The 17243-nt window shown below is 31.5% G+C and overlaps 2 protein-coding genes across 6 annotated transcripts in view; one reads left to right on the top strand and one right to left on the bottom strand.

Moving 5' to 3' along the window:
• Positions 1-5544: 5544 nt before the first annotated feature.
• LOC128162679 (uncharacterized) overlaps positions 5545-17243 on the top strand; it is a 36343-nt gene continuing 24644 nt past the window's right edge. Inside the window, exons 1-2 of one of the 5 annotated variants that reach the window (XM_052825936.1) lie at positions 5545-5686; positions 12604-12727. The gene's annotated coding sequence lies outside the window, so the exon portion shown is untranslated. Of the gene's footprint in view, positions 5687-12603; positions 13061-17243 lie in introns of all 5 variants that reach the window. The other 4 variants (XM_052825934.1, XM_052825933.1, XM_052825939.1 and 1 more) reach the window with 4 other exon arrangements.
• LOC128162678 (piggyBac transposable element-derived protein 4-like) lies at positions 13727-16496 on the bottom strand. The gene is made up of 5 exons (XM_052825932.1): positions 16086-16496; positions 15425-15539; positions 14554-14652; positions 14254-14317; positions 13727-13948 (listed from the first exon to the last, which is right to left on the bottom strand). The coding sequence occupies exons 1-5, from the start codon at positions 16438-16440 to the stop codon at positions 13790-13792; spliced, it is 792 nt and encodes a 263-aa protein (XP_052681892.1). The 5' UTR covers positions 16441-16496; the 3' UTR covers positions 13727-13789.

The raw sequence follows: 17243 nt of genomic DNA, 5'->3' as shown, positions 1-17243 counted from the left end.
CAATTACAGTTCTTAAACAGTTGGTAGAAAATGAAAGAGTATACGATACTTGCCTTTTTAGCCATGAAACAAGAAAGTGAAAGAAACACAGAAAACTTTTTTGTAAGAAAGAGAAAGACTTGCGTTTACAAGACCAGAAACCGTCACCACGGTGACAGCTCATTACGGAATCTACGCCCATATTTGGATCAGGGAGGTATTATGAGAATTGGAGGCAGATTGAACCTTAGTGTGTTTCCAATTGAACAAAGAAAATTTTCATAGGAAATCGCATGTTGCAAACGATATTCTGCTACATGTCCATAAAAACAGGTGCTCATCAGGGAACAATGGCTTCTGGATGACTGGTGTGAGGGAACTGATTTAAACAGTGATTCATAAGTGTATTGTGTATAAGAGATTACGTGGGAACTTAATGTCTTAGAGGATGGAAATTTACCATCATCTAAAGTAACTCAAGGACCTCCGTTTAGTGCCATAGGTATGGATACCTTTAGCCCCTGGTCGATTGTGACACGTAAAACCAGAGGAGCTGAAAGCAAGCGATGGGCTATAATGTTTACGTGTTTGACGACAAGAGCTAATCATATAGAAGTTGATGGAATCCATGTCAAGCTCATAATACATCAACCATAACGAAAAAATTTTGCCATCCGTGGAAATGTTAGAAAACTGCGATCTGACCGTGGCACAAACTTCATTGAAGCTACAAAAGATCTTAACACAGAAGTGATGCAAGGTCCCGTAAAGAATCTCCTGGACCAGTCTATAATAGAGTGGATTTTAACGCCACTCATTCTTCCCACATGAGAGGAATTGGGGAAAGGATTATATGAGTGGCGCAGCGTATGCTGGATGTTCTACTATTAGGATATTAGAACAATAGGGTAAGAATCTCACCCATGAGGATTTTAGTACTCTGATGACCGAAGTCACCGCAATCAATAATTCTAGACCGATTACTACAATATATAGTGATCCAGACATGCCTTTTATGTTGAGCCCTGTAATACTATCGAATCAGAAAATATCGGAAATTTCTCTACCTGTGTGATTGTCAACATTCTGGATCTGTATGAAGAACAGTAGAGACAAGTACAAGTACTTTCCGATGTCGTTTAGAATCGGTGGAATGATCAGTTTCTCGATACTTTAGTCTCGCGTAAGTGGATTTCTGATACACCAAACCTTAAAGCCGGGGATTTTGTGTTCGTCAGAGATAAAGATGTAGCGCGATGTTAGTGAACTGTTGGATTTGTTGAAGAAGCTTATTGAGAATGGGAAACAATGTACTTATATGAAACTTATCAGTGAACTGAGTTACCCTATTGAATAGATGTTTATTGTTGAACATTTATTTTATATTCAGTGTAAATGATGACATTGTTAACAATTGAATTAGGCATAGTGATGATCTATGTTATGACAGTCAAACATGTACATTTTAACTTGTATATTTTAAGGTGGTGTTATCCTAGACACTGCACCATTTGATTTTGGCTGAAAATTGATAACACGAATTTTTTATATAAGTGGAAATATTGTGACAATATTAAGTGGGGAGTGTTGTGGAATCAATCTGGAATTATTCATTATGTTCAGTTTAAATCTGGATTTATTTATACATGTACATAACCGGTTCAGAGATAAAGAGGCACTTCAGTTCCACAAACGCCATGCACAAACTCTCAGAACTACGTTCCTACATTTTCTTGGTGATAAAGAGACCCCACGTTCTACGTGTTTTTCTATTTTCTAAATATAAAATATAGTTATGGACAGTATATTTCTTTCATATGCACTGTCTTAGACGTATGGATGTCCATTTAGGTATATGTTACTCTTTGAATGGGCTCTTTGTACTTAATTCAGTAAACAAATATGTTTTTCATATCTAGATTATGTATGAAAGCCTTTACTAGATTTAATGTGAGTTAATATACATGAAGTTCAAAGCATATTTGTTTACATTAATGTTAACGGGGCTGAAAGCTCAGATGAGCTTTTCTGATCACATTTTGTCTATCGTCTGTTTGTTTGTCTGTCGGTCTGTCAGTTAATTTTTCCCATTTTCAACATCTTTGGAACCATTGACAAATTTCAATAAGGATTTATATAAAATAAAAATTAAGGATCACGCCTTTTTATAGTGGGGGTGATTAGGAATTGTTGAAAAATTTCAAAAATTTTTTAGAAATCTTCTCAAAAACTGAAAAGGAAAGCTGATTCTTTTGTGGAATCATCATCAGGAAATGTAGATTTAAAATTGTTAAAATCATGACACCCCCGGAGGGTAGAGTGTAGGGTGGAGCCACAAGTAGGGTCTAATTTTTAGGTAGGAAAATAAAAAGTAAATCTTTAAAAATCTTCACAGAAAACAATCAGTCAGAAAAGCGGAAACTTATGTTGAAGCATCTTCAGGTAGAGTAAATTTAAGTTTATTCAAACCATGATTCCCAGGTGTAGGGTTGGGTCCAATGAGGAGTAAATTTTTACATATTGATATATAGAGAAAAATATTTAAAAATCATTTTCACAAAAACCAATCGGCCAGAAAAGCTGAAACTTGTGTGGAAGCATCCTCAGGTAGGGGCATGGTAGATTCGTTGATATTTATATATTTTGTTCCTAATATTCTAGTTAATTTCATAGACGGGTTTGGCTTATTGGTGTCCTTTTTTCACACCCCGGAGGTATCTGATATTTGAATGTTCCAAAAAACCTATCAATCATTTCATTGAGTTTCCAGTTTCAAAACGCTAATAAAGTCTTGTTTTTTTACGGCAGATTTAGAGATGATGGCTTCATCATTTTTAATGATTCTAAGACTGAGATTCTGGAGTTCTTTGAATTTGACGATCGATGCCACCCGCATTTAGAATTCACTTTTGAAATCTCAGTTGATTCAGTGAACTTTTAAGACACAACAGTGTATAAAGGAAGACAATTCCAAGAACTTAACAAACTAGATATCAAATCATACTTAAAACCAACAAACAATTTGTAGTATTTACACAGAGAAAGCTCTCACAACCCAGCGGTATTCAAAGGTTTTATTAATGGTGAATGTATAATGGTGAAAGTCAAGTGAGAAATAGCAATGACTCTACACTTTTCAATGTAATTCTACAAGACTTTAAGAAACACTTTTTAAAGAAGGGCTTCTCTGATGCAGAAATAAACCCTATTATCACAAACATTATTGGAGCAGACAGAAATGAGATCCTTAATAAAAAAAAAAATAACAGCCAATCGAAACTCCAAAATAAACTAGTTATGGTCACAAATTATAATCCGAGAATCAAAGGATTAAAAAAAAATGCATCTTAAGGAGGCCGACTTTAGTTTGCATTGCGCATGTTTTTGGGCATTCTAATATAATACAGTTGTTTTATACTTCTTATGAATTTTTTTCAATATCATTTATAAAATTGAACACAATAAACAAAATACAGTTAAAAATATTTAGAGTTTTAAAGGAAATTTTTATTTTTAACACGATTTTTACGTTGTGCGGTAGGGGAGCATTGCCATTGTGCTTTTATGACGTTATGATAAAATAAGGCTTTGTAGGAGTACGTTATAAGAAATAACATAAAAGAAAAAGTAAAAATTGTACGCTGTCGAAATTTTATATACAGAATGATGCTATCCTCGAGGATATTTTCTTCATTTTTGGAATGACTCCATTATACCAATCATCATTCGTGATGATCCAAATATATAGCAAAATTTGGTGCATTTTAATATTTTGAGATGGCCCCCACTAAAAACCAGAGAGTAGAATTTTGTGTTTTTTACATATAAGGTAGGAAATGATATTACTTATCATATATAACAATTTGAGAAAAAAAGCTATTGTAGTATTTTTTAAAACTGCTTTGATGTGCGGAAAATGACAGTTTCCTATACATTCCTATAGTAAATGTACCTCTATATTGAGATGGTCCCTTAAAAGAACCAGACGGTCGATTTTCATGAACCTTCGCATATAAACTAGAGTTGGTTTAAATTACATATGGTTAAAAAATAAAGAGTTTTGCTATTGTAGTTTTCCCGCAAAAAAACCCAAATCGGCCTCCTTAAGATATTGGAAAGAAATAAAACCAGACACGAGATGCAAAGAAATCTTTACATCGGTATCGATTATTGCCTATAGCAAGGACAAAAGCATAGCCGATATGACTATTAGGTCACGTTTACCATCAGGATACATTGCTAAGGTGGACTCCTGAAGAAGCGGGCCTTCAGGCAAATACCCATTTTAAAAAACCTCCGAAACACTATTGACTATATTACTATATATAAAATTATATATCAATGAATAAAAAATGTCGAGAAGTTTGGTTTAGAGTGTCGGATCCTAGTAAATTTCATGGGCGAGTTTGGCTGATTGATGTCCTTTTTTCACACTTAATATTGGTCTACAATTTATAAATATTTTGAATTCAAATCCTTATAGTGATTGGTTTTTCCTTTATAATTTGTATTTTAATAGCGAACGATAAGTGATAAAGTAGTTTAAAAAGTCAATAAGGAAATTTACAAATAGTTACACCAAAGGAAATATTACAATGATACGTGTTTAATGTGACTATATATACGTCTACTAATAGTGATTTTCTCTATCTCTTTCTGGAGTTGATTGTAATGTACAGCTGTATAGAAACTGACAAGACTGTAACCTATACGAACTAGTCCTAACCAGTTTCTCGATCTGTCAAAACCTCCAGATATCAAAGAAATATCACGGACTGCACGAAACAATCATCATGATGTCAGACTAAAATTCCCTTATGAGAGGATTTTGTTATTTCTTTAATCCAATGTATTGATATACATTAATAAGAATAAAATTACATTTACTTACTCTTTACAATCAAATCATTATCTTGTTAAAAGAAAGAATTAGATATAAACAATATTTTGCTTTCTTTGATAATTCATACGGGTTAAAAAGTAGCGACAATGCAGAAAAATACGCACTTTCGCGTTTATGTATTTTTATCGGCAATGCTGCTACCTTTATATACCGAATAAATGAAAGCATTTTTTATGTTTTGATAAAGACATCAGTTATAGAAGACGATTTGAACATATTTTAACTACTCAGTTAGGCAACAAATGGCCGCTGAATTGTGTGTTTCTGTTTGTTTATTGTTTTTTGTTTTTTGGATTTTTTGTTTTTGTTTTTGGTTTGTTTTTTTTTTTTTTGCATTTTGATAAAGATGATTTGTAATGCATAACTAATTCATAACAAGAGATCAAAAACATGAATAACACCCCAATTTGTCAGTTTTGAAATTAAGTTCATAAACCAACGATATTTACAATATATCTTTAAACAAAGCACTTAATACAAATACAAAGATATTTTGCAGTAGTCATTTTAATTGGGATTCACATCAGTTACCTCCCAAACGTGCATATAAGCTACATTAGATTAGATTAGATAAGGTTTAATTTGTGACCGATAAGGTGGTGTGACCTTCTACTCTAAATACCCCAAATCGGCGTGTTTAAATACCTATACAGGACAGACAGGGTCCTTTAAATGTCTAGAGACCCATTTAAATTAAACATGATACCTTTTTCAAAATATTTAAACAAACTGTTTTTTTAGATGTTTAGAAAGATAGAGCAGTTATGCCTTTGGAAAGCAATCATTGAGGATTTCACTGAACAGGTATTATCTTTGTTTTTATCGCTCTAAAGTCGTTTGATTCATTTCATTAAATTGCTTGAATGTAAATTTAAAATACTATGAAATTCAAGAAAGTTTATCCTAAGGACGTTGTTTACTTGGGGTTTGAGTTCTCAAATTCGGATTGCTATAAAGTTCAATGTCATGAGTAGAATTTGTTCAAAACCCAAAAGAGTATTTATGACATAAATAAGTTTCGACATAGCATTTGATAGTTGTTCTATATTATGGAATTAGGTTAAAAGAAAGTTCGAATTTAAGGAAGGTGTCTTTTCTGGTTTTTAACTTGTCAAACGTAAATTTGATTATTTGTTTTTTAAATCAAGATGAAAGGAAATTAAAACAGTATGTTTTTCTTTCTTTTTTGATATCATATAATTTGGCAAAGAAAAAGTAATCAATGTTTAGAATCTAACAAAGACTATATTTTTGGCGGAACATTGGCGTAGGAAAATATCACATGTTTCACAATTCAGAATTGCTGCAGATTAATGAGTCTGTTTTAGCATTCTAAAAACAATAACATCAATGTTGGATTTTTTTTACTAATGTGAACTAATGATATAATACTTAGATTTCAGGATATGTTTTTAAAATATGATTTGCCTATCAAATTACATTTTTATAAGCTTTTTAAGGTATCCGATGTACAATTGACCAAAAAATGATGCCCGGTAAGGTATATATTCTATGTACTCGTTTGATAGGTAAGGGTATGTTGTTTCTAAAAATAGATTTTTTCCCCGCCAAATCACTATGGGGAAGTAACTCTAGCGCTGCAAATCACGCAAGGGAAAACACTACTTTTCTTTGACGAAACATGTGTAACATTAATAATATATTATCAAATAAAAATTGCCAACATATTTCAATACAAATAAAGTTTTGAAATAAATTGATTACCTTTATCAATTTTTTTTTTATTTTTGCAATTTTTTTTTACAATGACCATGACGACGTCGCTTGATTTTTACCCCCCCCCCCCCTCTTTACGTCAGCAGTCGCATTCATAATCCAGCACACAACGCATATTCCCATTACCTGGTAATTTTCCTGTTTTCTATTCCTTTACGATTGACGATTGAGAACTTGTAATTTTTGAAATAAAAATCTAAATTGTTGGGATTTTTTCATTCAGCAAAATGTTTGCACAAAAACATTGTTACTAATACAACGAAGTCGTGAATTGCGGGTCACATCAGGTGTGTATTGCGTTACGAACAAAGCGTGCGAGAACCGTGTGAAATGTTTAATTAGAATTCATTCCAAACCTTTAACTCGTAGAAAACAATATACATTGTATTATCTTTTTATTCAAAATTGAATTCTTTTTCAACCAAAAAAATTCAGTTAGTTTTAAAATGGAGATTGCCGATAAAGTCTGGCTACGATGTTTCCGTATCGGTACAATATTGTGGAATGGACAATACATCAACATGCTTTACACAGTTATAACAAAATATCAATCAACCATTAATGACGCTGTGATGTTGTAATAAGCATGCATTTTTTACACGATAAAATTGTGTACAAATACCACACATAACATCGGACATTGGCTATCTGGCTGAACCTGTCAATCAAATTTTAAGTATTTGATTTCATTGGATGGTGAAGCGCCTCTTTTATGTTAACAGCAAAATGAAACGAATTGACTTTAAAGCATTCGGAATCAGTATCCAATAGTATTATTTGAATGATAGAAAATCCAGCGATTTGAAAAAGACGAAAAAATGTACCGTTCATGCACATGTACATGAAATGCGAGAAGAAAATTGTTTGGAATCCCGATGAACAAATAAATCAATGAATAGAAATTTCATTATACGACTCTTGTTAATTTGATTTACAGAAAATAACAAGGAGATGTTTAAACATCAAATTACAATAAATGTGTACACGCATTTTAACCACGAAATCCGTATGCATGGTACTTATTAAAAATAGTTAGTAGCAAATACGCCGTTATACAAATGTTAGGTCCGAAACACTCTGTATGTATAATGAAATTAGGTATACAAAAAATTGAACAAATTGAATAAGACCATTCAATACCAGATTACCCCAATTCAAGTTATGCACAGTCACAATATCTACGAAATCAATGATTAAAACGACCTACTCAGTATTTTTCGACGAAATACGTGACTTGTGCACTGCAAACTTTACTCAATAAATTAGGAGTTTTTCTTCACGTCATTGCAAGAGCGCCGCGGGAAAAAATTACGTCATACAACGGCAAATGACGTAAAGCTGTCACAACGTCACAATCAGCGTAAGAGGGAAAAGTTAAAATAACTCGTTTTAAAATTAAGGAAAAAATATTGCTTGACTTTATGCATCAATTGTTTATTCTTTACTGTTTATTATGTTAGATAAAAAATAGTGCGACTTTTTGAAAATTTATTTCAAGCTCCGTAATCTACCGAGCTCATCCCGGAAAATCCCGAGCTCTCTGGCTCAATTGTACATCCGATACCTTAAAGCGCCCATTCTATACATTGATTTTTGTGAAAAAATCACTTAATCAGTTTTCTCTCTTATTAAATGTTCAATAAATTAGCTTTTCTGTCAATTTATATCTTTATAGAAGTCTTCATAATACATAAAAATCAGAATTTTTTTATTATTGGAAGCATAAAAAAATAATACAAATTTCTTCAAAATTTAGGAAAATTAGAGAAAATGCAGGCTAAGCAATGTCAATTTTAGTATAGATCTTTATTCCAATTAAGTAGCATAGGCTGAAGGACATTCTGATATTCTATCATTTCACTGAAGAATAGAACTTTCAAATCTCAAACAAATGTCTACATAACTGCAAAAAGCTAGGTTTATTTTTATCATCCTTTACGTTGAAAAAAAAGGTAGTGACATTGACCTGACCTTTATGCAAAAACAAAAAAGTCAAATTTGATTAAACTGATAAAATCATTTGGTAATATGGTTCGTTTGATTGTGTCAAAATTTCGTGAATTTCTTATTATAAGAAGTATGTTTTATAACGAGAAGACTCCTTCCTTAAAGGGGCATGGTCACGATTTTGGTCAATTTTTTTTTCTTTCGATTTTAATGTTTAAAATGCTTCAGTAAGGCATTTTTAATAGGCAACTAAAATTTGAGTGTCATTTGTTGAGTTATAAGCGAGTTAAAGAGCTGACATCTCTTCGCTATGTAAACAAAGCTTTTGTTTACATTTTGAATGTTGAAGTGAAAATTCCAGTTTTAAATGAATGTGTTAATCGTTAGATACTGTTTATATGCTTAAAATGAATCAGAATATAGACAAACCAACTTGAAAAAGATTTGTTATTGATATATTGAACCTATGTAAACAAAAACAGGGCACGAGCCTTGTTTACATGACGAAGAATTGTGAGCCCTGTATCTTGCTTAAAACTCATCGACGGGCACCCAAATTTCATTTGCATTAGAAATGCATCCATAAAGCATTGTAAATAATAAAAACAAAAAATAAAATATGACCAAAATCGTGACCATGCCCCTGAAGCAAAATAGAGGAAATTTGGACTAAATTTTTGCAGATTTTATTTTTCGTTGAAATATTTTTGCTGTAATATTCAAAATTAAGATTTTATTTGTTAGTCAACATAATTTTGCATAAATTACGTTGGTTTTATCTCCCTTTTTATTTAGATAATCGTATGGCACACACTATAAAGACAAAATATCTAAAAAAAATTATTACTGACCTCATATAAATTTTATGCCAGCAGAGTAAAGTCAATATACTGAGTTTAATACAATAAATGTTTTAGTATCATCATCATCATCATTCAGTTTTTTGTTAAATTGAATCAGAAATGGGTAAGGATTGATTCACAATTAAGAAAATATGAATTATAGTGGAACATTTTCGGAATTTTTCTTAATTTTTAATGAAACATTCAATAGCCATTAACTCAAAAAGTAAATCATTGACCCCCTGTTTAAAAAAAAAAAAACCCACTTACTTGAAAGGTCTATAACACACAAGAGACGGTTTTTCATTATCATCAGTGGATATTTGTCTCATTCTGAGAAAACGTACCCCTTATAGACATGATAAAAGTTTGCACAAATACATTGATAAAGTAATCTGTCCTTCTTAAAGCTTATATGAATTTATAAATTTTCCTTTTATGAATTACTACCGACATAATCGTGTTTGATTTCTATTGTTCTGATCATCGCTAAACATCCCCTATATAAGGCCGAAAGGACCACAGTTTTGATGATTTAAAACAAAAAAATTTAAAAATGAACTAGGTCCTACTTTGCAACATTTTACACGAACAATTTCAAAGGGGTTAGAATGTGTCATGGCATTTAAAAGTCAGAAAACGGTTTCTGTGTCACCTATGGGATAAAAATAACACGTCCAAGGGCAAGGTATTTAGGTTTTGTAAAACTATGAAACACCGTAACTACCTGAGGAAAACATTGATGTTAAAATTTACTTTTTTCTGTTGCATTTGCCATAGATAACACTACGGTAAGAAACGAAATGATTTTGGAATACAGAGTTCAACTCAGATCATGGTCCACGAATTTAATATAAGTTATAGGATCATTCTTTGAATATAATAAGGTAATTAAATAAATACGGTCAACAGTGATCAAATATCTCATAAAGCCTTAAAGACTCTATTAGATTTTATCACTTCCAACCGTATTTGATCATCTCGTTAGACTCAACTGATTTTTATTCCTTAAATAATCATATTTTGGAAAATATATTATAATAGGATTCGTGGTTACCCCTTACTCATGAAATAACATCAAACTTAGTCTGATCAAAACATCAGTCTGTCAGTAATGTTCTATTTTTTCGTCTTAATTAGCCTTAAAATGAATTTTAAATGATCTTTTTAAAACTATTTCTATAATCAATAAAATTAACCCAAAAGATTTTTCAGACACCATGGTACATTGTAAAAATAGAGTGCCATTAAATTCTGTTTATATCAATGTTGTGCTCAATATTTTCTTTTATTATGTTTTAAATGTTTCTATTTCATAAACTGTTACTGCGGTGTGCTGGTTGATTTTTTACTTAGACATATATTTTTTTTTCATTTTGCATTGTATATTTATGGTTTCCATTATTAGTCACAAATTATCGTTTCGATGTAAAATGCACTGCAACCGTTACGCTATATGCTGTTCCCTTTTGATGTATTATGGTATTTATAAGAATATGGTTCTTTGGTGTCCTCCCACTTAGCTAAAATTCTGAATTTTTTATGGGTGACTGATTTTAGCTAAGTGGGAATGGTGCACAGGTTAGGGTTTCAAAGAACAAAGGAAATTTATTACAGGTGAACTATAGTCTGTTCAATTATTGACCTTAAATTTAAAAATAACAGGCCATTTTTTAAGATTTTTGTTTAAAATTAAAAAAGATTAAATACATGTAATAGAAGTAAATGTTGATAATTAAAAGGGTTTGTTTTAATGATGGATAGTGGCTAAATTTAATTGTATGTAAAATTACTCAACATTCATTCTTTTGAGGAGAAGGAAAACAGACATGGTTGCATTAAAGTTTATTTTAAATACATGTACAATAATTGTCAAAAACAGACTCTGTTTAGCAGTTATAACTTATTTTGAATATCATATACATATTTAATGTTCTTGCATGTTGGTTATAATTTACTTTTTAGTGCAAATAGCCTGGGGTGGATTGAAGCTTATCTTACCAATAGACAATGAACATAGAGTGAATTTAGAAGGTTTTTCATCTACTTATAAAACTATACATGCTGGAATAATTTTTAGTTATTTAGAAAATCTCAAATGTTTATGTATTACATAGTCTCTTTATACCATTGCGTAAAGTGGTTTTGAGATTGAAAATGAATCTGGGATACCACAAGGGTCAGTATCAGTGCTTGACCTTTTTTGTTTTTGATATGTATTAATGATATTGCTGATGGCATATTAAATAACATTAGATTATTTGCTGATGATACAATATCCCTGTTTGCCATTGTTGATGATGACATTATTACCCTTCTATGCCCCTTATTGTGGATCTTGAAAAAATAAAAATTATATAGTGGAAAAATAATTAATGTTCATTTTACAAGAAAGCAGAGAAATCATCACATCTTACATGTACAGCATACAATATGACTATGGTGGTGATTATATATTATATATATTAAAAAATCAATTCAAATGCTCATGTACATTTAGGAATACATTTTCAGGTTGATTGAACTTGGACTTATCAAATACTATTGTAACAAATATACATGAAAAGGCTTGCAAGAGACTGAATATACTAACAATACTGAAACATATATTATCAGAGATAGAAACTTGTTTATGAAAATTTATTTTGTTTTATGCTTCAAAAAGATCATGTTTGTATGATGGACTGGGCTGGGAACCTTTACATCTTAAAAAAGCACAACATAAACTACATATAATATACATATATAAGATAGTGAATGGTATAGCATTTAATTAAATTTTATGGCAATTAAATCGAACATTGGTTTGATTGAAGTTTCATATGATCTAGTAAAGCCATCAATTTCTGTGGTGTGTTGTTTATTTAATCAATCTTTGTCAGGCCTATTAAATTTATTTTATTTTTTTCTAAAATTTATTTTATTTATTCAATTTATAAATATTAAACCTTTCAAAAACTGAAACAAATTAAATCTTAATTTTTATAACACTGAAATCCATATATATACAAAATAAATCAATAATATATACAAGAAACTATATATCACAGGTGATTTTATACAGGTAGTTCACACCTAATAAAGACTATACTCAATGCTCACTCAGGTGTGAAAATCACAATTTTAGGTAGGTGGGTATAGGAATTTCAGAATTTTAGCTACGTTGGAATAAACCGGTTTTTTTCCTTTCTGTAGTTTCCCCGATTACGACGAAGAGCACACGGCGGGTGTGAATGGTCAGCAGAGGATGCCCACTCCTCCATGACACCTGATTCTACCTCTAATTTTTGAAGATCTGTGTTTGCTGTGCTCCTGTTTTGTAATTTTCCTTTGGACTTTTGAATTTGACACTGTTGGTTATCACCTCATGCCATATATAGATTATATAAGAGCATTTAATAATGGTTCCTCAAAAATCAACATAAATTTTTTAAGAAACTTTAACTATTACAGATAGCAGTCAATCAACTGTATTTACATTAATTACAAAGATTTTATTAAATTTCTCATGGATATATGAATTTTGACATTTTTTGTCCTCCATATATAAAAGTTCTCGTCTTTTAACCATTTAGCATTATGAATAGAAATCAGTCATACATGTAGTTGCTTTGATTGTGGAAACATTATTAATGCTTGGCTTATGGAAAAGGTAAGACATGATTATTATTCTTCCGATCAAAGGGAACCTTTGTTTAATTCAAACAGAGATTTGGAAATTTTAAGATAGCCAGAGGTTTGACAATCTTAAAAATAGGTATAGTCCACTAATGTATTATCCATACATAAAATTTTCACTGTAGACTGTTATTGCCTTGTTTGGGTCACTAAAGACACATTTTGAAACTTTATTACAATTGTTTGTTGTTACTTTTATTTTGATCAGAAAATGCCAAATGTTGCGCAAAGCAACATAAAAAAAGTTGTTTCATATTGTTTTGATTAGAAATCCAGCTGTTCAATAACACTTTACAATGTATTTTTCTGTAGAATATTCTGTATATTACTTTATCGTTCAATATGGTATCAAAATATTCCACTATTCTATGAAAAATCTATGAAAAAAAATTATTTTATGATTTAAGTCCAAAACGTTGCCATGGCAACCGCATATTTGACTTTTTTTAATCAAATTTAAAATCTGCAAAAAAATGTCAATTTGAATTTTAACTTAATACTTGTTATTTTTTTACTCAAATAACTATATATGGAATGAAAGACATTTTTTTGCAATAATAATAAATAAAACACACAACTGATAAAACCAATCCTGTGTCACAGCAAATTTATGGTGCATAAACTCTGAAATACTTATAACCTTTGTTCATAAAAAGTCATTTCACTTGCATATAAACAGACAGACATTCTGACAATAATTAATTTACCTATCGAAGAACACATGATGACCTTTCCACTTCAATGGCTTGCATAAATGTTTGACGACTCGTTCCCCTAGTGATGGGCCACACATTGAATCATGTTTACCAAGATACACTCTGTAATCATTGGTGTAGCCACTTGGTTCACATCTCATCCATATCTACATGAAAATAAAGTTTCCATGTCATAACATTTATAATATTTAACGTTTCAATATTTTTCAATTTCACATAAAAAGTGTCAGTAAACTTTCTGTTTGTTTTTTTTAAATAAAACTCTTAAAATTATTTTTTTTATAATAATGATATTCGGTTCCATTACTGTATATATATTGTCAGTAAACTTTCTGGGTTTTTTTTAAATAAAACTTTTAAAATATTTAGAAAAAAAACAATGATCACTTAGGGAATCCAAGGTTTTGAAAAAAGGATATGAAGATTACAAAAGTTATAAATATTGAAATACCTTTAGACCGCGCTTTATTGGTTTTCCTGGCGTGTACTGCTGTGCATAATGATGTCCCTTGTACCTGTAAGAATATGAGAATTGAATCATAATATAGGCAAATCTATACATACTGGATAAAGTAATGTAGTAGGAAAGGAAAAATGAACATATAAATATAATGAAAATATATGGCTTGACTGGAAATCAACTCAGGCCAGGACCCAAGCAGCTCTCACAATCACTAGCATAATGCAACAAGTTGCATTTAGAAAGCGGATAGAAAAAGAGCAAGGATGAAATGCCATGACAAAATTGTACCTTATCATTCCTTCATCTATACTCTGACACTTCCCTGGTTTGTAAAACTTCTGGAAATTTCCTCTTGTCATGTCGATAAGTGGTCTGATTTTATGAAGTCTGAAATGTAATAAAACATGTATTCTGAAATGTATTTGGGGAAGGGGGGTGGTGGTGGTGGAGGATTTCAACTGCAAGCCCACACTCCCTTGTTTATAATTCAAAGTTATATAGTTCACATAGTAAAGTACCGTAACTAAAAATAGATCTTGGAACCCACCCACCCTTCCCTGGCAAACAGAATTTCTGCATCTGTGTATACATGTAATATAATTGTTCACTGAGTTAGTAGTTTTGTATTCTAGTTTTGATATTTTGGTTTCAGTCAAAACTCTAAACCATGGTCCAAAACTTGACATGCCAAGACTCTAATAATACTGAACCACTGATTGTGACTTAAGACATGTCATTTACATCTGGTTGTTCATGTTATTTTCTAAGTAAAATGGTATGTAAATAGAAGTAAGCTATGAAAATCAAAACCAAATACAGTTTATATTACTTTCAAACAACTTCAAGATAAAATGATCCAGTTTACATTTCATCAGGGTTTTTTTTTTTACTTTTTCCCTGTACAACGCACGTGTCGGTTGCAATCACTCATACTGGGGGACCAAGTTTTATTACCAAAGGAACTGAATGATATAAAAATTGTTTCCAGTATTTGTTCAATGTGAATATTTTAGCACATGCTTTTCTGTTTGCTATTTTTTTTTACCAATGTGTCTTTACAATCTTTACAAAAAATTAATAATAGCAAACAAAAATATATCAAGTTCCCTCACAAATAAAATTAGTTTTGTATAAACCAAAGCAAAACCACGTATGATACCTGTCATAATTGGGTGATCCAGCAGGTGCTTGAGCCCGGTTGTCATTTATGTGCAGATACTGCAGCAATTTTTCAAACCTTGTTCTTGTCATGCATTTCTTGAAGCCTTCATTTCCTGGGAGAATAAAAACCAAGTATATTAATTCTGAGGGGGTATATCATTTAAATTTTCTATTTCTGTGTGGCAGGTTGTTTTTGTGGTTTTTGTTATTCTATTTTTTTTTTCAATATAATTTTGTGTATTTTATATCGTACAAGCGGCTTAGCTCAGGCACGTAGCATTGTTTTTGAAAGTGGGGGGGGGGGGGCAGACTCATCCAAAAAATCTTGACAAGCCAAAAAAAAAAGGAATTTATGACTTTCCCAAAATCTTCAAAATCCTAATCGGTTGGGGGGGGGGGGGGGGGGTGCATAGTATATAACTTCAATTTTAATCCTATTTCCTTATTTTCATATTAATTTTTTACATGCTCCCAAAAAAGTGGGGGGAGGGGGGCAACTCCATGATAATTCAATTTTTATTTGTAAATTTTAAAAAATTAGTTGCTGTGAGAAAAAGTGGGGGGCCAGGCCCACCCCCCCCCCCCCCCCCCGATGCTACGTGCCTGTAGCTTAGTGAATTTCTTGCAATATATGCAATGCAATCATATATTCTACTTACCAACAAATGGGTTTTCCGACCAGTACATATCGATGCGAGGTAACTGATTTATTCCCATGATGATATTCAGTCCAAAGAAAGCTTTCATTTCTAGGCTAGTTGTGGGGTACCAAATCGAATCGCGGGAACCTTTGCGAGTCATTTCCTGTTCTGCATATCTGTTCGTCTCCTGAGCCGCGGTTTCAAAGAAATCTTCGTTTATCATAAGATAAAAATACTTCATCAAGTCATCGTCAGGCAGTAAAGTATGATCTGGGCCTACTTGTTCAGTAAATGGTGCTATGTCCACTGGGTGGAGATCGTAAGACCAGAAGTCATCATCAGTTGCTTCTGTTTGTTGGCTGTCAGGCTCCATTGATGACTCTGTCTGCTGTGTATCATCGTCACTGTCTGTGTCCGATGAAAATTCATGTTCACTGAATAGCTGGAGATCTACACCCTCAGACAAGGTATCGCTATCGTCATCCGATGAACTGTTCTCCATTTCTACTGTCAAACTCGGAAATCCCGCGCTTGTTCAATGTTTACATTGTAGCGTAGTAACGGAAAAGGGAAATAAATTCAGCTTGTTGTGATTTGTTGTGATCTCGGCAAAAGACTTCGTATTTTATAAAATGTTGACAAAATATATATGATTATAAGAAGAAGATACTAGCTTGGTCCATTTTAGTTTTACATACAAATATAAATACGTAATGCAATCGATACTAGCCTATACCGCGTGGATGAAAACTAAAATATATATGTACAACAACGTAATACTATTGAACCCTGTTTATAATTTTGTTCTTCTAAAAAAAAATCACATGAAACATGTATAAATAATATTAAGAATGTATAAAAAGTGGTGTATTACTTGTTTACTTAATAATTACGGGGAATTTTTTTTTTAATTTAAATAGGTGCTTTCGAGTTGTAAAAGCCGCCCTTGTCCGACAATGCGCACTCAAAATGAAGAGCTAAAAATCATTTTAATTTTTAACTATGATTTATTTTTTAAGTTATTAATCATTTTTCATTAATTACTCCTGTTTTCCTGAGGATTTGTATTTTCTTTTGATATCTAGTTCTTTATCATACGATGTAAAATAAGCGAGTAATTAAACTTTTAATATATGTATTATCAAAGTGCGTCCAAATGCGTCAATGGGGGTTAAA

The sequence above is a fragment of the Crassostrea angulata genome, chromosome 9 (assembly GCF_025612915.1).
Source record: "Crassostrea angulata isolate pt1a10 chromosome 9, ASM2561291v2, whole genome shotgun sequence".
Lineage (NCBI taxonomy): Eukaryota > Metazoa > Mollusca > Bivalvia > Ostreida > Ostreidae > Magallana > Magallana angulata.
The sequence above is the reverse complement of the archived record's forward strand: the minus strand, read 5'-3'. Positions and strand labels throughout refer to the sequence as shown.